Here is a 26,509-nt window from a genome sequence, read left to right on the forward strand (position 1 = left end):
TGTTATATACTAATCTAAGCTGCTGTCAGAGTTTTTATTATGGGACATGTTTTTATTATCCATCAAAAATAAGTGCATGTTAATACACAAAAAAGTAATCGAGATTTGGAAAATTTATGTAATTTTATTTTCCTCGTCCAACTCAATTTCTGAAACGACGTAGTTCCTCTGACAAGACATGATTTTCAAAATTGATGAGACGTGTTTTTATATTCTCAAGTCCAGAATTAGACATTGATAAGAAACCAGAAATTAAAAACCCCCAAGTCCCAGGAATTAATAAACCCTTGAAATAAGAGATGGGGGAACGAAATCATCTCAAATTATGGATTCGATCGAAAATTGAGATAAACCAACCAATCACTCAATAACCTCGGGGAAATTCTGGGGAAAATATTTAATAGAAAAGCCAACCATGTGAAATGATGCCTTCAAAGTGCTTTTTTCCATCATTTTTATTATATTTATTGGACATTTTTTTTATCTATTTTATTATTATATAAAGTCTAAATATATACTTCATCCTTCTGAATAACGGTCGAATTCATCGTAATTTGAGTCCGATCAAGCGCCACTAAATTCAATTTCTGTGTTACGTAACTTTTCCTATATGTATAGGTATTGATAAGTCGTTATCTTACCTTATCACCCCATTATATCGATTGACTGAGCATTAACAGATAGGAAAAATAATGAGAGTGACGTAAGCCGTCTAGTGATGGAAAGAATTAAGAGAAGATACGATCCAGGATTAAAGTTTGTCTTGCATTGCATGAGTTGCACTTTCACCGGACTCATCGTCAGCAAGAAAAAGGAAAGTTTGCTCCGAATACAAATTCTGTCTTTGTCGTCCTTTCACTTACTTGATTCGAACCCCCACTTCATGTCACGACATTGTATTCCATTCACATCCCATACAATCAACAAGCATTAGGCAGAAAATGTAACTCTCAAAGCTGTCTTATTCCGCCCACGCCAACCAAAAACCTATCTTCTTCTCCCAGCCAGAAAGACTTTCACTTTTCAGCCCGACTTTTTCAGGACTTGTGTAACCATCATGTTCGTCCGTCCCTCAAGTCCGTCCGTGACACTACAGAGCAAAACCTAAACTACCGAACTATAAATTATTTCCATACATTCGCATTGGATCAGTACGAGCTAGAAAATGCGTCACACTGTCGAAATCATCAGATCCGTCAATTTCTTAAAAAAATCATTGGTGGGTCAGGGCATAACGACTTTCAGGAAAACAAAAATCTATTCAGTTTTACCCTTACTTCTGGCTCGGGCTGCATGAATTCCATAGTTTTTCTAATGTTTATTCAGCAAATTGTGGGAGAGAAAGCATGTGCACCTTTCCAACTTTTTATTTGAGTATGCTCCCCCTCCTGCCGCTGCTGGGATGATGATAACTTGTACATGATGGACAGGATGATGACGACCCAAATTAAATCTTGGCCAACTTCTCCATTCATTCATCAAGAACTTAAGACAGGCAAAGTTGGCGGAGTGAAAGTTTGTGTCTAATTTTGGCACCTAATTCCCTCATTCTGAATAATTCATACATACGTGTCTTGTTTCACTTTATGAACAGGTTGACGGTGATGACGATGGAGCGAAACTTTGCCCCGGCCGGATTTTATATTTGCCGTCATTATATTATCCAGCGTCACAATATTCAAATCGGATGAGAACCAACATATGTATGCAACTAAATAACCATTCGTCATCCAACTCTTAAGCCGGGGTGGAAGATTATTATTTTCATACTCCTCCTCGTCTGAATTTGTTTGGAATTATTATGTGTATCGCATAATCATATCGTTCTCAGAGCTCATGTCGCGAAGCTGATGTGTTTCCTGCCTCCTCCTCGCTAATTCAGTGAACGACGATAGGAGAGGATGACGTATTTAGAGATGTAATAGAATCTAAATATATGGATGGATGAAATTACTAGTTGCTTTCTCTCCCATTTGCATACGTTATGTGTGTTACATTGCATACATGACGACGACGACATGGATGACGACGAGAAGGAAATGTTCATCGAACCAGTAAATTTATCAGTCCTCCGAGATAAGATTGGATCACTTTTCGTGCTGCTTTTCCCCTATTTTTAGACGACTCGGGACTCACTTATACATACGTAAATAACTATCTTCTTCCTTCCTTCCTCAATTCACTTGTTGTATGATGATGCCCAATCGACTCCTTCCTTCTTCTTCAAGTCAACAAGTTTCTAAAGCATGCAGAAAAGGGAGAAATTTGGTGAATAGCGATGATTCAACTTTTATTATAACCAACCACAAGAACTCAAAAGGAGTCGTCGTGGGTGGAGAGGAATCTTCTTTGTGCAATTCAATCTTAATGCTTCTTCCTCCCGTGTGTGGGTGAAGAAAGTGGAAAGAAAGGTAAAAAAATGGAAATATGCACACTTATTTTCTAAAAATAGGTACATACTGCACGGCTTGAACAAAAGTTAAATTTTCTAAATAGCTATGCAAGCTTGCAGCTTTTGTCCGGATTTAGCTTGATGGAAGCGATTTGTTCAAAATGCAAAAGTGATTGGCAGTTTGTCCAAGAGATTTTAATGAAGTTGTTTTTCGCGAGTTTGGTGATGGGATGCTCTTTATTGGCGTAGGTTGGATCGGATTTTACTTACTTATGCATATGTACAATTACGAGGTTTTGATGATGTAGTGCCTTTCACTCGCTCGCTGTAATCTGGAAAACATCATCATCCTGACATCCCACGCGTGGGTGTTTATCTCGTCATGCGGTGTTTAATTATGAATGCATGTAAGTATGTAAAGTGTCTCGTGTGGTGTTCACTTAGCATGCATAAAGATAAATCGGATTATAATCCATCCATACATGACACACTCGAGCGACGGTATTATTCAGATTATACGACATTATAATAATAAGGTTAGGATGGAATAATACCTATTTTTAGAAGCTTTTATGCATCCCGAATTTTTGGGCTAAAAGGTGAAAGTGAAAATTAAATAGTTTTCAGAATTCGTTTTAAAAGGTGATGAAATTTAGGGTAAGGTCACCTTGAAATGACGTACAAATATATTTTCGTCCTTTATGAAACGTGGGTGCCCTTCTATTATCAAAATTAGGGAATAAATCACATCCCAATTCAGGGAAAACAAAGGAGAAGAGAAAACGACTTCTCATACACGAGCAGAATCCTACACCCTGAGAAAAACTTGCCGATGGGAATCTCCACCAGGCAATTCTATTTCAAAGAAGATTCCAATTACGCTATTACAAAATGCAGACAAGCCACTAACTCGTTGACAGAGAAGCCGCAGACACACAATATGTTACACAATTCCAATGACGGAACTCTCAATTCTGCTTGATGACTGAAAAATAGAACTGTCAGCACGATTCACCAAAGGCGAAATCAAGACCGATATCCGAGACACAATGGAATGAAGTCTCAGAATCTGAAGTTTTTGTTCTTCACTTATATCTATGTAGAAATAGATACTGAGACACGTCTGACGTGACTCTGTCAGAAATAAATACATAAAACACAGCCTTTTCTCTAAATTGATGTTATATAATGACACGTAATCGTACAATGGTCTTACTCACATACATGTGACAGGCCGTCATTACGACGGATTTAATTTATTGTCTTGTAATCTCCTCCTGCTCCATGTTTTTCTCCTTTATTAGCTCCAAAAGTACTAAAAATAGCAAAATTACAGACTCGCAATCTATTTATGAAAACTAATTTAAATTCGAGTGGGTGAAAGTCACCTACTGGCATCGACGTATGTAAAATATCTATAAGTTATAAGTCATATATATATAATATTCAAGATAAAAGCGAATTTGATTCTACGAAATTCCATGAAAGAATCAAAGTGCCAGACTTTCAATTGATCCAAAAAGTCTCACATTTTAAAATAAAGTCTGACATTCAATTTCGTTCCCTACTCACTCACCTTGACTTTCACCCAGGGAGAAAGTTTCTCTTTGAGCTAGTGAAACCCAACTGGTTGGATGTTTCTATAATCAAAAGAAAGGTGCACAATAATAATTCTCAGTTGGAGAGGGGAACAAGCAGAAACCAATTAATTATCAGATTTATTTCGGCTATAGATTCAGAAATCTATATTTACCCGTCTTAAAATAACAATCTACTTTTACCTCGCCTGCCTCCTCCTATGATGGGAAAATAATGTTGAAGAATACTAATAAAAGGGACCCAAGTTAACCGTCTCCCCTTCAACCCATTTTCTCCTTTGTCCGCCACAATTGCCAATTTAGTCGAAATCCCTGAGAAGCAGGGGAACCAAGGCATTGATTTGATTAAAGCCAACCCGTCGAGACTACTTGGATGGATGTTCTCCACTCTCTTAAAGGATATTATTCTTCTAGTAGAGAGAGACTCCAAATTCACTCCAACTTACTCAATGGGCCAGCCCAACGACGGCGGAGTAAAGCCAAAAAGGAAAACCTACAACCCTCTCACAATGGAGAAATGATCAATGGAAAACGAAAAGTGAAAAGTATAGCCAGAATTCTACCCGTATTCGGGGATTTCGGTCGTCTACGGGGTTTTGACTTTTATACTTTGTCAAAGAAACCTTATAGGCGACCAATAAACAACCAAGCTGAGCCCTTCTTTTCTTTTTACTTGTTTGGCTGAGTTTGCCCTTTTCTTCAACGTCTTCTCAAGATCACACTCGGCAGCGAAAAAACGGGTTTCTTTTTCACAACCAACCTGCCCAAAGCTATTTCTTGAATGAGTGTCAACTTCGCCTTCCCATTGAACTCATATAGGAGACATAGAGCGGAATATATTATTTCTCCGAAAACTTTAAGCCCTGTCCAATCCACTTTATCCAAGAAAGACTTTCTCCGACGACGTGGGAAGGAAACGTCGCGGCCCTGGCGGAAGATGCAGTCCTTATTTTAAAAGTGGACTTTGGAGCAAAAAAGGAAATGAACTAAATGGGGGCGAAGTTTGAAAGGAGACCCGAACTGGAAAGTGAAAGGGAGAGCAAACCCAATTTACTTATTTCCCTGCATTGTTCCTAAATGAAACTTAACGCCTATGTATCAAGAATATATATACACTTAAAAATAGGACGGGTATCAAAGATCTCGGAGGAGGAGAGGGGAGAGCAAATATTGAGACAAGTATATTTTAACGACAATGTATTTAACGATCATGATGCAATAATCCCGTTTGATGGCACAAGTAAATACTGTCTGGCATGGTGGATGCCAGACTTAATACTACATCAAATTAGGCCCCTTAGTCTATAATAGTAAAAAAGGAGGGCAGCAAAGAAGAAGAGACGAGAGGGAAAGTAAGTAAGTAAGCATCCTCTGACACCCGGCCTGCAAAGGCATCCCCACAAATAAGCAGATCTCCTCCTAATCTTGGCATGGTGTAGCCGCTGAGAAAACCAAACTGGCCTTTCTCTCCTCCTCGTGGGTCGATACTTTCTCCTAGGTAACTATGAATGACGTTGAGACTTCTCCACATACAAACCCCGCTGTTCCACAACCAGTAGTAGCCGCCTCAACAGTGTGTGTGTGTTAAGGCCTCGTCAAAAATCAGAAGAGTCGCTTCTTAATGGATGCCACCACCCAACTATGTAACTGCCCTTCATAAATTATCCACTGTCCCCATCACACGGAGGGAACGGAAGGAAAGATGCAATGCCAAAACAACATTAAGAAAGAAGACTTTACTACAGAGTGAAAGTACGTATAGATATTTCCAAAACAATAAAAATCCCCTCGTCAAAAAATAAATGGCGGGTGTGTCTGCATACAATGAGAAAAAGGAGCATCGATCCTTGTCTTGTGGATGGATATACGGTTTTGGAGGCCTACACACACACACGGGTCATGCAGTCCTTTATGATTTTCTCCAACTTTGTCTAACTGACTGCTTACAATCAGAATGTCGCCTTTATATCACATTTGATCAGGGGAAGCAGGGATGTCACGTCATGTCAGGTCTATCCGACTTGCTTTCTCTTTCTCTCTCTCTCGCCTTAATAATAATGCGATGCAATGCAATGTACTCGAGGAGGAACAACGTGATACTGATGTGATTGGTATAGTCTATCTCTTTCTCTCTCTCGAAGCCATACATGGCTGGCTGGATGGATGGATGGGTAGCTTGGAAAGAGTGAAGAATACTCCACATTCTGAGAGACCAGCGCATAACAGACTTTTCCTCCACAAATCGAGCTCCCAGCACAAACCAATCCTTTCTCGTGCCGTTGGTAATCGGTGTGCAAACAAAGTTTTTTTCGGATCGTGCACCAGTTTTGGGAGGTTTTTAGGTACAAAAAGTTTCCCACTTTTTCCACATTTTTTTCGCCAGTACATCTTTTTCCCATACTTTGCTCTGCAGTCACAAACTCCATGCCCTGCACCCACGTCACTTGCTTTCTCCGTACCTCGTGCAGCAGTAAAATTAAACCGTACTATGTACGACATTGTGCAGTCAGGTACCTCGTCCACCAGCCAGCCAGCCAACCACTCAATGCGAATATCTCTCATCCGACCGACCTAGTTGCCTCTGCACTGTGTTCTCCTCTGCTCTCGTGTTCGTATGGATCCCATACCGTCTCACGTTGGTTCGTGCCGTGCCATGCTTTCACCCAACCAAAAACTCTACGCCAACCAACCAACGTTCCAAGATATGCAGCAGCAGCGTGCTTGCTGGCTTGCTTTCTCTGTTTAAAGTTTAATTCTCTCTCTCCCATCTCGTGCTGGCATACTCACGGCAGCCGCGGCAGTGGAGGCAGTTGGTTGGCACATATATACGTTGGTAAACCCGAATCCTCGCTTATTTCCGCGAGCTCCTCTAACCTGGACGGATCGGGTAGCTTTCTCTCATTCACAGTATTATTATTATTATTATTGCTTTCACCACCACGGTGAAATCAGTCTGCTCTTGTTGTCACTGTGTTGTTGAGGAGGTAATAAAGTGAGGGGAGATTCTTTTATTTAGGTTTGGTAGGATTTTGTCTTTGAGAAAGAAGCAAAGTTTCCGGAAATATTTACCAGTTATTTATTAGTATCTACATACGAAGGAGAAGTACAGATTCAGGTGTTGAGCCGAAGATACATATACCATTCTTGAGAATAGAATGTTCACGAGGAAGCCGTTGTTTGCGTAGCATGTGTCATCTTATCGGGAGTAGTATTCAGTCTGAATGGAAGTAGAAACGTTTATTTTCAACAAAAACTTTGCCAAATACGTTTCGTCATAAGTTACAACCAAACCAAACAAACAGCACGTTTAAAGGTAAGCTTTTTTCAATATTTCAAAATATGCATTTAAAATTGAGTAATTTGCATATGTACGATATGCATACATAAAAATTATATATTGGTACGCAGTCACATTAAACGACTAAAAAATTCATACGTGGGACTATCTATATACTTTCGCATGACATTTGCATATAGGACATTTGACCACGGCTAATGTCCGAATATACTACGCTTTCACCTGAGTTAAAAGGATATTCGACCTTAATTTCGATACATGAACTACACATACCTACCGTGCTATTTGCCCATTTCGTCTTTTGGCATTTATTGGCAACCTGTGTGAATTATTACTTATTTTGTGTCCTTTGACACCGCTCAATATTTGCGACAGTTATCCGATAATTCATTTAATAGCTAAGCTTCCTATAATGGTGGACATTTAAGTAGAGGAAAGTTTCACCTTAGTCGAAACTCCTTTGCTACTTTGTTTATCTGTTCCTACTTTTTGTTCAAGGTGACTGAATGCTGAATAGATTGAGATCTAGATGATGAATGACATTTCAATTTCTTTAGAAAGAGAAAGTTTTCCTTTTATGGCAAATCCTCCTCTTTTCATTCGAACGCCACTCCTCTCTCGGCTGAATAAAGTTTTAACTGGCATACAAAACCGGCCCCATTATGCTTTGGCTCTGGGATATATCACCTCAAGGACTTTCACACCGTATAATCAGGATAACGCCAAACACCTGGCGAGATAGGACTCAATTCGAAACCTTATAGATGCGTAATCCGCTTAGGAAGTGAAAGTCAGTAAGTAAACGAAATGATGAAAGATCGGATAAGTGATGGTGGTGGCAGAGGTAGAAGTCCCAGAGCTAGTGACCTAAAGATTGTAAGCTATGGATTTTATAGCCAAAGGGAAAAAATGCGATGGTTTCACACCGTTTTAATTTTAATGAATAAATAGCTTAACGGAATTTTTTATTAAAGCAGGTTCCATTTTGTTTGGAAAGTCAATTCTATAGAGTTTTATTGTCCTTTGTTTCATTTTATTTTAGTTGAAATTTTTACAAAATTTTAGCATGATTTCAAAAATATGTTTGCTTGTGGGCATGAATTGAAAAGTCGTATGTATACATTTTTATGTAGATTACAAAATTTAGAACTCACGATTAATTTCATGAAAATTTTTATTTTAATATTCATTAAAGTTAGACAAATTCTAAAATTTATCCCTAACTAATTTATCCAAATATCACCATTCCGATATTCTAAAAAGAAACCCAACCCGAAATTCCTTATCCACAGCTTTCACCATTTATTTAATTTCCTCACTCTTCCTTTTCCCCCGTTATTATTTTTAATCAATTTGGAATCAATAGTGACAGCAGAATATCGTAGTAAAAGTTTCTGTCGCATAATATTATTCTATCCTCGACATAAGTTACAAGGTCAGTCAACCCACAATGCCAGGGTTATAAACCTACCTACGAAACCAAACTATATCTCATAGCATAGCAATCTATTAAAATAATTTCAGTTTCCGCCACAGAGTGAAAGTGCCTCAATCGGCTGACAGAAACAGAATAAATAAGCTTACTCGTACATAGCTGCAGAATCCTATATTCTTGTGGTAAATTTAGAGCCGGCTGCTACTGCTGCCGTTACAGCTCAACGTGTCAGGTATAATTCCATTCCAACCGGAATAATTCGACTAAACAGCTCACCAAGTATATATGATTAGCAAACTGGCTCGAGCCGGAAATATGGGTGACGTATAAGAATCATGCACTCTTCACTTTCTCCGACCCGTTAATAAACTTGGCGTTTGGCATATTCCGAGAATTATTGCCTATTCAGACACGTAGCTGCTCACTACTTTGGTCGTCTGCCTAATTTGAAATTCTAATACGAGGAGGAGTAGGTTATCAAACCCGTCCAACCAAATTACGCATTTGTCCACTCTCTCTGCTGTCATTCTAATTTATTATCTGTTATGGAAATTCAAAACAGGCATCTGACAGTTTTGAGTTGGTGAAAGTATTCCAAATTTCACGTTTGAGGATGGATCAAGTGCTTTCTCCATTGGTCCGACATGAGATAACTTTCACCCAACTTTCTCTGTTTCCTTGTACTCTAGCGAAACCTAAATTGGATAAAGTATCATCTCAAATCAGGGGTATCTCTATCGTGTAATGGAAAGTCAAATCAAAATTGTTATACAACCAGCCATTAGATATTTAGAAGCCTTATTATCTGGAAGAGGAGGGCAATGGTTATTCAATAGACTATGGATGGTTACGTAATCCAGTTAGCGTCCAAAGACGACCCCTATAACTAGACAAGTATCCTATTATGGCGTGTATTCCATTTTTGATATCACGATGGAAGCTGTAAGATACATAACAATTTGATCCTTATGTTTACCTCTGCACGCTTGTGTACACAAAACCACAAGAATTTATTCCTCCTCCACATTTCTCTATTTACTTAATGGCTTTATTTTGTGTTTCATAACAAGAGGGAGACAAAGATTATCTGGAATCTGGGCAAGTTTGTTGCTTTCTGGTAATTGCATAACTCAGGTAACCTCATCATCTGGTTGGGGAAGTTGGTAAAAATTCAGCTCTGACATCAGTTACTGACGTGTACACCTGCATACCGTGGAATATAATACATACGTATACGGACAGTATTGATTCACCTTATGAAACCAGGTGGAAACGTGATGATAGCGAATTTATACACGGCATTCTACCATAAATAGTGGCTATTTCTAAAATAATGTGTTCTATAGTTGTATAGTTGTCTTGTGTAACGTTGAATACATGTAAATTGCAGTCTTATCACAAAGCGAAACATATAATTCAATCGGGATTGTGAAAAAACACGCTAAAAAACAAAATGCCAATCCTCCCAGACACTTTTCCACCATTTCTCACTCGTCCCTTTGAAATAATCTAAATATAGTAATTGCTTCCATAATCAGATTGTCGTTTCACCAGCAAAGTTAGTTTTTCCCTGGCTAAAAATAAGTCGGGATTGTGCGTCTAACAAAATGCTTTCCAAACTTTCTGTCTCCTCCGCTCGTACACATTTTCACATTTTTTTTCTTTTATATGTAAATCTGAATTTCATTTTCGTCCAAAATAATTACACGTTCAGAAATAACTATCGTTCATCCACCCAGCAAAATGAGTCACTCCTTTCAAGTCAGGCCCACACAGAATGGAACATATTATTTAATATCTCTCTCTTCCATACGTCGTGTTTTTTATGCCTCCAGCCCTTTGTTAGTTAACAAGTTTCACTTCCTCGACATATGGCTAGCAATTTATTACAATGTTTCTTTCTCTTTTTTTAATTTCGGGTAAAAAATGAGACCCCGTTTTTGAAAGTATTGCCATCAATTTAAATTGTAGCTTGAAGCCATATACTTACAAATAACATGGCATGACACATTTTACTTTCACTTTGCAAACAGCAAACAGTTTCTCTTTGAATGGCGGAAATTGTTGTAATTTTCCATTTGCAATGTCTACCCAACTTTCATCTCCTCGCTTTTACTACGTGAGACAGGAAGTTGTTCAGTTCGGGTTGGTTTACTCGTTCAACAAATCGACAACTAATAGCCTCAGGTTGTAGGTGTCGACGTGGTGTTTGAAGCTGTAAAGTAGTTTTACCCCTCTAATGTAATGATAATACTGTGAATTGTTTCGTCCAGCTGGCATAACATGACATGACGGGGTTGCAATGTGACCATGATATGTTCCCCTGCCACGCACGGGGACACGTTTAACCTTGCATTTCACTTAGGATTAGTGCAAACGCAATTAGACCGACATTAGAGGCAAAGTTTGGTTGCTTTTTCCCATTATTTGGGCACGGTGTTGATGATATTCTACCAATAAACGGGTCTCTCCTCTACTTATTTATCTTACCGTCAGACCCAAATCGACTAAAGTAACAAGATCAACCGACACAATAATGGTGATTACATGTAACAGAGCTGGGTGCCATCCTCACTTAAAATTTTCCACAAACTAACTGGATTAACTCGATCTACTTCCCACCTACTTAATCTCGGTGAAATGGAGGCATAAAACGTCACAGGTTCCAATTGGAAAGGAAACGATAAGCGAAAAACTAATTTCGTGACAAGGTTAAGCAAGCTGTGTGACATTTCAATTTGGCAGCTTTCACTTTTTCCTTCGGTGCGTGGGTGGCGAAAGTAATATTGTGTGCAGATTATGTATCTGTCTTGGCAGGAAGAAAGTATGGTCATGGTTCTGGTTGGGGACAGACTATAGCAAATAAAGAAACTTGTCAAACAAGGGCACACACTCAGTCATCGCCAACTACATAAATAAGTGTGTTGAGTGAATTCTGGATTAGTTTTCCCTTTGTACAACAGCATCTACAAAGGTACATGTACATACATAAGTGGAATTGTGTATTCAATTAAAGGGTGAAACAACATGCTATTCTATTTCTCTCATGCCCTCGAGGATTCCTCTCGACGAAGTTCCTTCTTTTCTTTTTTATTTCAATTAGTAGCTCAAACCTGGCACATACATATTTATTTCGCTGTTACTGTTACGTCGCAGTTAAGCATTGTTACAAGTTGCGAGTTCATGCATGCAATCATAGAAAGAGGGACGAATTTCTTTGTTCCCTCAGTTAAACAAAATCAGTTCCAGGTGAATACATTCTGTTAGTTAAGAACAATGAATTTGTGTATATTCAGTCGTTATTAGGACAAGGATTCGCATGAAGGGGTTGGAATTGTGGAAATGAAAGAATTCAAATTATTTCGCCCCACTTCGCGAAAGAAGGTATTTATTTAGCTCGACGTATTTCTTTGAATTTTGATTTTATTATAGAACAGTTCCCAGTTTCCGTCGTCGTCGTCAGGAATAATGATATTGTATTCCAGGTATTTGGGAGGGGAGATATGAAGTCGTTAAATTAAAACTTGATGCAAATTCAGCTCTTATTACTCGTATATTCCCCCGTGGGAATGGAATCTGGGGATTTCTGACGTCCCATTTTATTCAGATTTATTCCTACTTGGTGAAATTCAAATTTGTCACTGTTTAATTCAAAGAGATGATATTCTTCTACACACGAAAATCCACCACCTGCCAGCACACTTCCTTGTGCCATTTAATCCAATTTGACATTTCCAGAAATACTCTGTAACCGCGATTAAACATTGGATTTTGGATCGTCAACTATCTGTATTTCTAGAAATAACAAATTAATAAATACCTTTGTCCTTGTGGTAGTGGTGAGAATAGTTTTGGAATTTAGGTTAAATTCCGCAAATTCTAGGACTGATCCGATTTCCCAATATGAGACTTTGAAGAATGGATTGAACTCCTACCTACATTTCATTTCATTCAGTTTTTCCTCAGTCAGTATATATTAATATTTTCAACTCCCATGATAATAATATACCCCGGATTTATGTACCAGTATACACTTTGACTAATGAACTTTCCTCCAGCTCAGTCCTTCTTTATCGCGTATTAATCCATGATCCTCCTCCACTTGCTTCCATTCATCTCTCTGGAACCAAGTATGGATTATTTCTTACACCGACCGACCGTAACACAGTTTCCAGTCGTTACGGAAAACAAGCAGGGGAGAAGAAAGTTGAAATGTACTTTCACCACTTTCACTCACCGGCCAGCTACCGTCGACTATTGACGTCACAAAAATACGAATATGGCAAAATTCATTCACGAAAAGTTGGATGATGATGTAAAAAAAACTTGTTCGCCTATAAACTTGACCTTGTCCTTTTCTCATTCATGCATTTAAAATTTCCATACTGAATCCTGTTTTAGCCCCAGTTTCAGCCAGGAATAAAAAAGAAAGTTCTTTTCAGAATTTATTTTATAGTCTTCTCTTCTCCTTGTTTTCTCCTCGGTCCTTTTATCGCTTACGTAATCCTCTCTCGCTCTTTGAATTTTATTCGGGATGACAAGATTTGGACAAAAATTTTGTCCCAAACAAAACTCTTGCTCCAGGCTGGGTTACTTGTTAGTCATTCCTTATTAGATTTTCGGGATGAAACGTATCTCGAATAATTTGTGAATAGTAGATCAAACGTCGTGTCTACTTTATTCCCCTATTTTCGGCTGTAATTCAATTACAGGGCGTATTCAAAATGCCTCATTATTATAAAAGCGGTGATCTCATTCTAAGATATATTATTTATGAAAATAATATCAAAAACACTCAATAAAAAATGAAACACTATGATTTATACGTTCCCAACTTTTTTTTATAAATGACAAACAATTTTGAAATATTTCTCCATTTTTTACACATGAGCTGCTTTCCCCGAAAAAAACATTTCAGATTTCATTACTGCTCGAATGAACAACAACGAACGAACCACCGTGAGAGGGGAAAAGTCATGGTGCAATTTTTCTTGTCATGTGCACAGTATGTGGTTGGGTTAAACTTATTAAATGCAGACAGAATCTAAAAACTGTATCGCAATGAAGTATTTAGCTAGAAAGAACACAGAGTTGCACTCGCTCTCTCTCCTCACCTAGCACGCAGGGCACATGCAATAATAACAGAGAAGCGATATAAATATATGTTGCAGCCGAATTTTGTGTGTACGGATATGTGTAATCAGAAAGAAAAAGCTGATTTGGTTTTCTCTTGGTTGGGGAGAATGGGATGCGATTTTGTGAGAAGCGGATCGATGGAGAAAGTCCTTGGCAAAGTACCATTTCATTCGGTCGGGGTGGTGGTGAAAGTCCTTGGGTGGGACTTCTCTTCCTCACCATGGGTTGGCCCTTATACATGCAAGCGTATATCTCGCCGACGTCTATTACACCCTCGGCCCTGGGAAGGTTATGGTTCAGCAGTTATTACCAACATGTGAATGCCATCTCCGACTGCAATGCGATAATCTTCCCCTCCCACCTACACACAGAAAGAGAGACACATTTTCGAGTGAAATTTAAATGCAGGAATTTCACCAGAAATGTATGCATGAAGAATACGTACACAAATTCCGCAAATCCTTGAATGGAAATGAACTCGACAGTAATGAAAGATTATTGCGTTCTCAAGCTTTTGGGGAAAAATGTTGAGACTTGTTCCATCTGAGACGGAAGGATATTGCTGAATTGCTCTCTTTCTCAAATATTCCATTCAGTTGGGTGGGATCCTACACTGAATTAAATCGGGAATGAAATGAGAGGATTATTGCGTGGAATTTATTCCCGATCACTTTTTATCTACGAGGAGAGATGGGAATGGATGGTATTCAGTTAGGCATGCAGCCGTTTGTTGGGTGGCCATGAAACTTTCCTCTCGTGTAGTTTGACTTGCATGGAAATTTATTTTATAGAAATGTGCTCATCATGATAACAGTTTAGCTTTAATACTAGACGCTAGTTTTGCAGCGTGAAATTGGTAGGTGGGTAAAGTACAGGGTGTAATCATCATCTCGCTACAGAATTAATTGCCCTGAGCTCTTGTTGTTGTTTACAGGAATCATTTTACAATAACATTTCCCATCCAGATTCGAGATCTGTTTTTGAGTGCAGACAGCAATTTGTAAAACTGCATTGGTTAGCTTGCCTACTATTTTAAACTCTTCCTCCAACCACTCAAATGGGCCTTGTAACGATCCAGCAGACAGATTAAAGTGGAAGAAATAGCAGTAGTAAAATAAAATCGGGAGCTTTCCATCCAACGTCAATCATTAAAATTCTGCGGCAAGGTTAACCGTTCCGAAATCAAAATGAAACGAGAATTGGGAAACCTTGGCATTGGCTTTGTCTCCAAGTGCTTTTTATTACGGAGAAGATTCGACCCTGAATTCATTTCATGGCTGTGACGAAAACCAAGCCAATCTCGAGGAGGAGATGGTATATACGCGACGATGATAAATGTGATGACGGTGTGGGCATGAAAAACGATATAATACAAGATAACTACCGGTGGTGGTTGGTGGTGGGTGTGTGGGCATTGATTTAAAGAACGGATATACGATAAACATGTATGTATTATATTACCGGGTGCCCTACTGCTAGTTGTGATTTCGCATAACCGGAGGACAGCGGTGATGCGGGTTCCGGAAACTGGAAGCTCCATATAAGAAGGCGTATTCATATCGTCCAAAATTGTAATTCTCACCCGTACCGCTTTTTGCCCTGCCGGATTATTAGCCGACCCAATATATGTACTAACCACAGTCAATAAGCAAAAAATAATGGTCCCATCCCTCCTCACTAAAAAACGTACCATTTTTTCCATATGTATAACTAACTATACATACATATCCCGGCGCAACAGGAAATGTGATCCACCGCAATCGAACGGTCTCAAATTATGCTAAATTTATGCGTATTCAATGCATAAATATGTCAATAATTGTGTACATGTCACATCTCACAACAATTAAGAATCCTGCTACGTATGTATCGATCCATGCCTAATTTTGTCTTTTTTTTTGCTTTCTAGATTATTAACAAACGTGTTCCTGCCTAGAATACTATATCCGGTCCGGCATCAGTCTACTCCACGTGAGGGAAGGAATATCATTCCTTTCGGACAGTTGTATCCACGTGACGTCTTAATTCTTGTTTGCATCTCATCTCTTCGCTGGTCGAGGAGTGGAGGCAAGCAACCGAGTAAATTGAGCCCTTTTAAGTATCCTTGACCAGGATTACAGACGTCAAAACGACCCTCCCAAAGCTCTCCCCTCCGACCCCACCCTCCACCATTCTTTCCATAAAAAGGTATACAAATTTTACAATTCCAAAATTATTTTTGAATTATTTCAATTAAAAATTTGCTCAAAATTATGTTTGTCTCATTTTTTTCCTGAAAAGAATGCCGGAACAGAGCAACGACTACAGGGTGGTGGTCTTTGGCGCTGGGGGTGTTGGGAAGTCATCTCTCGTCCTCCGCTTCGTCAAAGGCACCTTCCGAGACGCCTACATCCCCACCATCGAGGACACTTACAGACAGGTAAGGGCACAAAGGCCACAGTTTTATAAATTTAGCCAGACGAAAATAAACAAATTCCATGTAGAGCTTCCAAGTGAGGGGAGAAAGTTAAAGTTAAAGTGAAAGTTTTGATTCTTTGCCTAAATATTTTACCATATTTGTAACAGCAGCCAGAGACAAACTAGCCAAACAAACTTTTGTTGAAGTTTCTTCGTCTGCTGTTGCTGTTCACTTAGCACGTCTAAATCTAAAACTAAATAAAACAGGGAGAAAGTTCAGAGTTGAAGTGGACGCGATTCTTCTCAAATGCGATACGAATCATTAGTTTGAGAAAGATTCGTCTCTTTTGGACCAACAACAAAAGCGTGTTTCGAGCTGGGATGCTTTTGTTGAAGCCTTTTCAGTCAGTAATGCTTTTTCGGGCAATATTTCACTTTCACGACATAATCTTCCCCTGGCAGTGGCAGAGGACAAGTCTCTAAATAAAATAGCAGTTTCGAAAACGAAAACTTGTTGTGGAGAAAACTTTATCGAAATTGAATCCCCAACATGTAATGAGATTGTCAAGAGGGGAATAAGGGGAATAATTTTGATAAGAGCTACACTCTGAGCAATTTGCGTTTTTTTGTATAAATGACAAAAATAGAATTTTATTTTTTTATTAGAAGATATCAAGTATATTCTTAGAAATGTGATCCTCGGATTTACTGATTGTTTCAGCCTTTTGTTTTTTTTCGCTCTGTTATTATCACAGGAAATTCTATTCTATCCTCGCAGAAAAAAACAGAAGTGAGATATGAAGTCTTGATCATCCATTGTCATCCTGTCATCATTATGATGAATCATACGCAGTATCCAAGATCTGAACTGTGCACGTAGGAGAAAGTTTTAGGAATATGAGATTTACGTCAATCCTTCATACTTTCACTAAGATGGTGTAGTCACTAACAAACATATGCTAGAAAAACTAATAGGCAAGAAATATAAATAACCTCCAGCAATATCTACGTCTTAAATTATGTGTAAAAGTTTACATAGAATTATTCCAAATGAACATCTCCCACCAGGCGTGGGATTCAGTTTACTTAATCATTTACAATCGTATCATGTTACTTCACAAGATTCAAAAAAGATGTACATAGATAATTATTTCCCAAAATTTTGTACCACCAAGTTTACACAATTTATATAAGATGATTTGTAAAGTTGCGTAAAGTAATTTAAATGAATTTACATATTGCGTAATAATAACATAATACACGATTAACTTTCTTTTCGCAGGTGATAAGCTGCAACAAGAACGTGTGCACACTCCAAATAACAGATACGACGGGTTCACATCAGTTCCCTGCAATGCAGAGGCTTTCCATAACTAAAGGTGGGTAAACGAAAAAAAATAACACTTTATTCACCTCAAATGCCGTTGTATAGCGACGACCCACTCGTATTTCATGCACTATTTTATGACCATATACCCGTGTGCATGCTTGAATCGTCCCTTTATAAACATAACCTTCCCCATTTTTTTATGCTAGAAGAGGCAAACTAAAAAAGTGAAGTAAAAATCCATACTGAAGATAAAGTGAGAATGCATAGTTGCTTGCACGGCGCTTATCTCGCATCTACTTTCTCCCTAGTTTTGTTACACATAGACAGATGAGGATTTAGGGTTGCTAAACCCGTGGTTTCGTATGTAACTTTGAAAACAGCTCACAATACAAATTCTCATTTTACGAGTGGAAAAAATATCACGTAAAAAATCCAAGAATTTAAGAACCCTAGGTCATAGATATGTGTATACATACGCCACTATTTTTCACATTTTGGATGAGAGTGCCAGGCCAAATTTTGGCCAAAATAATAATAATGGGAGGAGAAAGCTTTCCCTCGCATGGGGAAGATTGGCTTTGTTTGCCTCATTTTTCCCACTAATCCGTCATAAATGATTGATTACTTGTTAAAAACATAATCTGTGAGACGGGCATGTACAATAACAAGCCTGGGTATTTTTCTATGTACCTTTTCTACATATTTTATCCATACTTTCACCATCGCATCTTTGAAGTATATATTTTTCCTTCTCTCTCGCTCCATCCATCCACTTTTTTTTATTCACTTTCACTCAAGTAAAAAGATAAAGCATTGTGCTTCGGATACTTAATTTAAATTTCTGAACAGGCCATGCCTTCATCCTCGTCTACTCCGTCACATCGCGTCAGAGCCTCGAAGAGCTGAAGCCCATTTGGGAGATGATTCTGTAAGTAAATGAGTGAATAGAATGCAGATTTAATTTAAAAATCGCGACTTGAATGAATTCTTTTATTACTTGAATGGTTGAATGTGTGTGTGTGCAGGTCCATCAAGGGAGAGTTGAAGGATGTGCCCATTATTCTAGTCGGAAACAAGTGTGACGAGAACGAGAATCGAGAACTGACACAGGTTCGTACTTTAAAAGAGTCCGTTTCATTTTAAAATTGAAAGGGAATAGCAATTTGTATTCGTCATCATAAATTTCAAAGAAAATACGACGCATTTCGGTCAATATTTGGTCACTCTGTCGGATATCCAATCTTCCAGCACCTTTTTCCTCTACCCAGAACGTCTCCTTATACATAAGTCAACTAGGGGATGTTCAGCTTTGTTCATGACGAAGGCCAATGTTTTGTCAACATTCTTGACACGCAAAACATTGTGGTTTTCGTTTCATACGGTGAAATCTAGACAGAGAAAGAAGCAACAGGGTACGTAGGTAAACATTCTCGACATAAAAGATAAAAGGACGGTTGAGTCGTTCGTTATTGGTTTGCTTCTGATGTCAACCTCAATGTCGAAACCTCACTCCAAATCCAATGCATTTGTACCATTACAGAGGGTGTCCGCAGTTTATATGAACAGTATGAATTATCTTATAACTTCTGAACACGATGACTGTGAATTACTTTAGCGATCTCAATGTGTTCTCCATTCTTCCTAGCAACAAGTCTGAGTCTTGGTTTCCAACTTCCAAACACATTTTGACACGTTTCAGGGGAGAAAAGATCCCATTCTTGATTTAGAACTTTCCAAAGCCCAACCAAAGTTCATGACTTCCACTTGAAAATGCTTTGTTTCAGGCATCCAAACCCGAAAAAATCCATCTGACCCGTGTCAGATTACTGAATATGGACCTCGGAATAAGATGTCGAGGTCATTCCGGTTCTTTCTTATAAATCTTGGGCGTAATACTGAGTTAACCAAGCAGTATGTGAAGATGCCGCATCGTTATGGATGCAAACTTTATAAAGCTCCTCAAATTGCTTCGTTCGAATTTCGACCTCCAAAAACGTATGTAAAGCACTCTCCATGAAGTGCTTGGAGTTAATTTTTGCATTAGACCCAACAGGTATCAATTCTAGCACTCCATGGCCCGTCATTGCACCAACCACCAGAAATCAGTCAGACAGCTTTTCCTTCTTTTCAGACCCATAGTTTGAAACCTGCTTCTGGTCGTTTCTGAAGCGAATTATTTTTATCCTGTTATAGTTTTGAAGGTAGCAGAGTGCCCCGGTCAATGTGACGACAAATCCGGAGTTTGTACTTCCAACATGACCTTCAAGCAGCCTTCAACTGCTAGGTTTTTGTTTACAACATTGGATAATTTTAGTGTTCCGAATTTCGCCTTCCTAAGGACTCATTTTTCAAAGTTGTGATTTATAACACGATTAACGTGTTCAAGAGGCATCTGGGATTGTGTTGTGACCTTTGTTTGGTCGGAGGATTCTCATTGAGAGGGAGGCAGTCATTTTGCTTGAGGGTGAGAGAATTCGTCGTTTTGAAGGGTATGCATTTTTAAATGTACGTTGGTCGGATTTAACTAATTACCATCGTTTTCTTGCAAAATTGATGAAGGGATATATGGGGGACACGATAAGATGGGTTTCAGATTTTTGGATAATCGTTTGGGCACTTTCCGCGGCCAAATTAGCTTCGGAAACCGCTTTTACGCCTTCCCCCACTTCGGGGTCACGTTTTGGGGCCAGCTTTGCAGATAGAAATTTGAAACTTTGCACAGCTGTAGTCATGACCTTCGAGTCCGTGCTTGCCAAATTTGGCGCCAATTGGATCATCCGTTCGCAAGTTACCCGTGTAAATCTAGTGTTCATATAATCTACGGACATCCTGTATGTACATCATCGGAATCCAGCAGGCTTGTTGGAAAATAAGCAAAAGCAAATAAGCAACATGACAAGTTCAAATACCGCATCGCAACACGTAGCAAGAAAGTAGAGACGAATTGACAAGGTCGCCGAGAAGAAATTGGGAAGCAAATACAAACAAGAACAAATGGTTCGTACCATGAAAACTATCGTAGATAAACCAAATTAGCGGTAGTAGCTCGAAAAAAAAAATTGTTGCTTTTAACTGAGAGAAAGTTATGGGATGATTCTGTATCATTTTCCCCAATTTCTAAAAGACAACCTTTCTCCCAGATTTTTTGAGTGACACGGATATCACACGACCCGATACTCGATAGACAAGTAACCTCTCTCGTGGGTCTAAAAAAGTTGAAATGCGTCCCTCCAACATCACTACTTTCTCCTCTCTCAAGTAAAATTTAATCAATATAGATGACTTTGGAAAGTAAAGTTTCCTGATCCTGCGAATCAATCAATCTTGTTCTCACCATGAAGCAAAGGTCCCTGACACACTGATAAATAAATTATATGACGGAGACGGAAATCTCCCGAAGCAACCTTGGTTGTTGTGATTTGATTTAATACCAGCAATCATGGTCTTCTCTCCAGTAAAAGAAAGTAAGGCCGACCAAGCCGCATATGAGGCTAATGGGGGAGATAGATCCACTAAAATGTGATGTTTATCAACAGCAGCAGCTACTTTTTTGTGTGTAGCAAGATCGCAAAGTTCAAAGAAAGTTGGGAAGGACGACAAAGTGCTCGGGTGGCGTTTATGTGTGAGAGAGGAGAAGAGTTCGTACATATGTGCACACTCCAACTTTACGAGCAAAAACTTTCCTTCAGACTAAACTGTGAAGTTGAAATGGTCCCTTATGAATCATACATTGTTTCAAGCCAAGAGCTAAATAGCGAGCGCAACAACAAAGTCATAAAGTCAAACTTGGAGAAAGTGGTGGAGGGATTTTGGTGAAAGAGAAACCCATCCAGGTACATATTGTTTTACTTGGTTTTCGGGGAGTTTGTATCACCAAGATGGTTAAAGTTGTATGTTATCTGAGACGAAAAGTTGGTCATTAACTAAATAAATAACTGGGTATGGATGGAACTGGATAAAGTATAATAAAAATAAGAGGTATAAGGGTTTGGCTGAAGTAAAAATGGCAGGAATGTTTCCACAGCTGTGTTTGTCACGTATTTTGAGAAGCCATGCTATTTTTAACGTGTTTCCTGGAAAGTGAAAACTTTCAGATAAATCATATCACAGAAAGAAATCAAAGCATAGATTGTTATACTTCATTTAACAGATATTGGTATATATTTTCAAACTTTGCATTGTGAAACAATTTCCTTTTCCTTTATGCACATTATAACACGTATCGGTTTATTTGGGACGCACAACAATCACCAAATTGTTTTGAAAGTGTCTGGTTTCTCAAGTTTGTGGTTGTTGGTTGTAATTTCAAGTGGATTCCTTCTGCATGCATTCACTTGACTTGTTAATTCACAACTGTATGCTGCATGTATTCATGACATCAATGAAATGACTCCTCTGGTATTTCGATTACGATTTCCCATACGTACTGCTAGCTAAACTCAATCAAATAAATACATAATTCATGTCCCAGAAAACTAATTGAATTGCATTGTATCCAAAATAATGCAGAAAGCTAAATAACGTATTTGCATTATTCCTTCGTCCTTGAATTAGTCAAGCCGAATTAATAAATGGATTCCAAGATCACAATGCAATTATAATTTTAATCCAAAATCATTGAAAAGTTTCAAGATCATCCAAACCACTAAAACAAAACCAGGAAATGCACTAAAACTATCCAACCAATCGTCCCTCCGACCAAGACCGAGACCCTGAACTACATTTGTAACAAGATAATAAAATTTAGGCCACGGATCCTGTCGCTTATTCTGTCTGGTCCATCTAGATACACTTTAATAAAATACATTCCATGCATCACGGAACATATCGAGCTGTCGGGCTCTCTACTAGCAAACGCACTGCAACATAAAACAAAGATAACACACTAAACAAAACACACCAAAAGTAATGGAAGGTTGCTTTCATGGAGTGAAAGCCCACAGCAACTTAATACTTATTTACTCCTCTCTCTCTCCCAGTAATCGTTGGAGGAATGTCATGAATGAAACTGGAATGGCGACATTTTTGGCAAACGTCCAACTGCGAGGTACACATATACGTATGAAGCAGCCGAAATTTCAAGGTTGCGAAGCAAAAAATTGTTTTCTCCATTCCGGCGATGCATCATTCTCACATGGCCGGATGCCTTTCTTTTGCTGGGCAAAAAATCATGTTGCCCTTTACGATTGATTATTTGCCAAATAATCAGTCTAGCATGTCCACCTACGGAATCACCACTTATCAACTATCTACTATATAGCACAGCTATTAGTGAGTTAGTATTTCTGACTTTCTCTGATCATTGTGTAAATACATACACCCACAATTAGTTCACCATACACATTTTTCTCCCACCCAAGTCTGCAATTTTAATGGAATATTTTATTTCTCTCTCTCTCTCTCAATTGAATGCTTTTGGTTATATGAGAGCAAACACAACAGTCTTGGCGAAATCCGAGTGGGAGTGAATAAAGGGAGGACACGGCTGAATAAATAATTTATTCGAGTAGTAGCGAAAGGAAAACAGAGAAAGAGAGGCTACAATATGCAAATCAGATTGACATTCGTGACATTTTGTCAATTTGTTATTGACATTACACAACAAAAGTAAACCACTTGCATATCAGTCAAATTTGAGGCAATGTTATACTCCATCATGTTTCGCTACTTTCACTCGATTTTCGAAGTAACTAGAAATAACCAGATTTGCATTTAATACGTCGCCAAAATTTTGTTATTTTGTCACTTGTGTCAAGTAGGATCTTAAAACATTATTCTTCCCCTCTCATATTCGATTGATTTGACATTTACATTCTCAATTTAACTGCCACTCTTCATATATTTATTCATGACTAGAGAACCGCTTTGATCACAATGAACAAAGTATCTCCCCACAGTTTTCATTCCATTTCCACGTACTTCAACCCTGACCTTTTACATACTTTCTTTCTGGAAACTGTTATTTTACATAAGAACATTACACAACGACAATGAAATGCATCAATATTAACACTACACAAACTTTCTCTCGACAAATATTTGTATTTACAAACCTACTTCATCTTTCTCCGTCTCGATCCTATTTGTTTCTGCCTGATGCAATTTGTTTAGGCGAACACAGAGTTCTGCAGGCTTTATACATGGTGTCGTATCAAATCTGTGTCGAAATAAATAAATATTGGTTTGCACTTGCTTTCACCCACTTCCACCCAACAAAACCTTGGTAAAACAAGAATTAACCCACTTCTTGCATAAGACGTTGTTGTTGTGCAACAACAGCAGCGAGAAAACCACTTCAACATGATTAAATATCTTGAACCCATCCTTCATTTGCAATTTCTTATCTCCGTCTTCTTGTCCGAAATGTGAAAAGAGCAGCAAAACAGAACAACAACCAAATTAAATTCCTCTCTTATTAGTCCATAGTGGCCAAACGACGCATAAAAACTTTCACCCGACCGAATATACCAAAATGCCTAAGTATCAGCAGCAACAAAAAGCAATTAGCTGATTTTAATATTTTACATGGCCTCAATAACAAATTATTATGAGCAAGATGTTGTTGCTCAAGAAGAAAAACATTTAATCAACCTTAATCAACGTCTCTCTTTCATTGTTTGTCATTACAGCAAGACGGTGAAGCCCAGGCGCGTCGTTGGGTTTGCAACTTTATCGAAACATCCGCAAAAACCAACCACAACGTAAGCGAGCTCTTCCAAGAATTGTTAACTCTCGAGAAGAATAGGAACATGAGTTTACAACTGGATTCGAAAGGATCGTCGCGATCATCCACCAAAAAAGTCAAGGAGAAATGTGTCGTGGTGTGATTTTGTCGCCGGTTATCCAACCCCTTCATCGACACCACGACCACGGTTGCGACAAACACCACCATTTTAATATCTGTCCTAAGTACGGCTACCTAAACAAGCGGCGGCCTATCTTTTGGCACGGCGTGGCGTGGTTTGGTTGGTTAATTGGTCATTTAAAACTAGATAATAGCGGAATTAGTTAGAAACCATAAAACTTTTTTAATTACCCGGCCCCAGTGTTCTCTTGCTGTTTGTTACGTAATTCAGAATCTAATTGTGTCAACGTTTCGTAATCGCTGACAGACTTTCGTAATTTAGACTTAACCCGTAAACATTACTCCAGTATAATGTCGTCCGATATTTTACATCTTCTTAATTACACACAGATAGCCTGGAGAAAGTAGAAATATTTGCTAATTTTTGTCAACCATTATTATTAAGTCCATACATATTACTCAATTTACTAAATATATACTCTTGAAATGAAATGTTCAACCTAAACCTATTAAGCAGAAATGTTGTTAAAGTTTGCTAGAAGTAGAATGTTTATCGACATAAAAGTTATTAGAGTAGGTAGGATTGCAATTAAGTTGAAAATTATTTTTAAATTTTATACCCACGTTTTAATCTCTCTGTTGTGCAATCAAGTTTTAATTTAAGTATGTATACATAGAACTTAATGGAAAATTTGGTTGTGTACGTAATAATCAGTTGCATCAGTAATTACTAATTCTAAGTATTGCTTATTTATTTACGTATGTATTTATTTATTAGAGTCGAAGAAAGTCTAATCTAACGAACCGAACAATGAGTCGCAAATCGTGTTCGTTAAGATTTAAATGAAGAAATGAAGTCAGTGAGAAATGTTGCAACGACTTGTACAATTTAACTTAATTACGATTAATTAAGGTTAAAAATTATCGATAAAAGTTTCATGTTGATGTTATTGCGCAATTTTATCCTCGTCTTATCCTACTGCTGTGACAAACTCTACTACATACATCTTAAGAAATACCCGACATAAAAAATATATCAAAACAGTGAATCTGAATTAATGATAAGCAAATATCTCGTAAACGTGCTACCTACTTAATTAATATCAGAGACAGAAAAAAATTGAGCGTACCTTGCAGTAGGAATCTCAAGAAAAATGAAATATTAAATCATCAGCAACTTATTTCCTGAGAATACATTTCAAAGCATTTTCACTATTATTTAAACTTTTAGAAATTCAATCAAAGACATTCATCAGAGAATTTAATGAAAGAAAAAATAATAATTTTGTCAAAACCTAACAAATCAAAAATTGAAAAAGCTGTTGTAACTTTAAGAAGAAATAATTGATAAGCGTTCAAAAATCATGAACCAAAAATATATACAACGAGTTACCTGATTTACATTTCAACTAATAAGGAGCAAAAACATTCCAAGTTTTTTTCCAATTATTATTACAGCATTCTGGAATTTCGCTTCAAATTTACAATTAATTAGCAAAAGCACGCAAAACTGCACAAATTCAACCCTTAAAGTCTCCTCTGCAATGTAATTGCGAACAAATTCAACTCATTTTCTGCATGCTTCAATACTTTTGATGCCATTGAATTCTATCCCATTTGCTGCAAAATACTGATAATTATTGCGACTGCACTAATTCTACAACAAATACATAGTTAGCATGAACACATTTATTAATCTTGTCACACTTTTTCATTTAATGTAATAAAAAGTACATCAGACTAATAAGTAAACACAAAACGTGAAACGAAACGAAAAGATGAGACGCAAAACATTCTCGTATAAATATTCTTCTTAATGAAACGAGATGAAAAATGGGATAAGATAAGAAGAAAAAGAGAAAGTAAAAGTATAAGAACTTTTTGGTCAAGTATAAATTAATTGTTCCAATTAAAAATAATGTTTCATACTTTTAAGCAGTTAAAAACATCATCAATTCATCACAAAATAAATCCAATACAAAACAACCGCATACATACACTTCACATGTAACTAATTGTATTGTATTGAATGGAATCTAATATGCAATAAATTTTGTTGGCTAATAAAGCACTGAGGTGAAATTTGCAATTATTTTAATTGGCATAATTTGCTTAATT

At 37.8% G+C, this 26,509-nt stretch overlaps 1 protein-coding gene and 1 long non-coding RNA gene across 2 annotated transcripts; one reads left to right on the forward strand and one right to left on the reverse strand.

Moving 5' to 3' along the window:
* Nucleotides 1–449: 449 nt before the first annotated feature.
* On the reverse strand, nt 450–2,233 carry LOC118438944. The gene is made up of 2 exons (XR_004837157.1): nt 2,005–2,233; nt 450–1,928 (listed from the first exon to the last, which is right to left on the reverse strand). It is a non-coding gene; the product is annotated as an uncharacterized LOC118438944 (long non-coding RNA).
* A 4,470-nt stretch (nt 2,234–6,703) lies between these two features.
* On the forward strand, nt 6,704–26,462 carry LOC110859837 (GTP-binding protein Di-Ras2). Its single transcript, XM_022108839.2, has 7 exons — nt 6,704–7,303; nt 15,769–16,046; nt 16,140–16,278; nt 17,539–17,635; nt 18,436–18,514; nt 18,612–18,696; nt 24,216–26,462. The coding sequence occupies exons 3-7, from the start codon at nt 16,141–16,143 to the stop codon at nt 24,411–24,413; spliced, it is 597 nt and encodes a 198-aa protein (XP_021964531.1). The 5' UTR covers nt 6,704–7,303; nt 15,769–16,046; nt 16,140; the 3' UTR covers nt 24,414–26,462.
* The last annotated feature ends 47 nt before the right edge of the window (nt 26,463–26,509 follow it).

This window comes from Folsomia candida, unplaced genomic scaffold, assembly GCF_002217175.1.
Source record: "Folsomia candida strain VU population unplaced genomic scaffold, ASM221717v1 Fcan01_Sc028, whole genome shotgun sequence".
NCBI classification, from domain to species: Eukaryota; Metazoa; Arthropoda; class Collembola; order Entomobryomorpha; family Isotomidae; genus Folsomia; species Folsomia candida.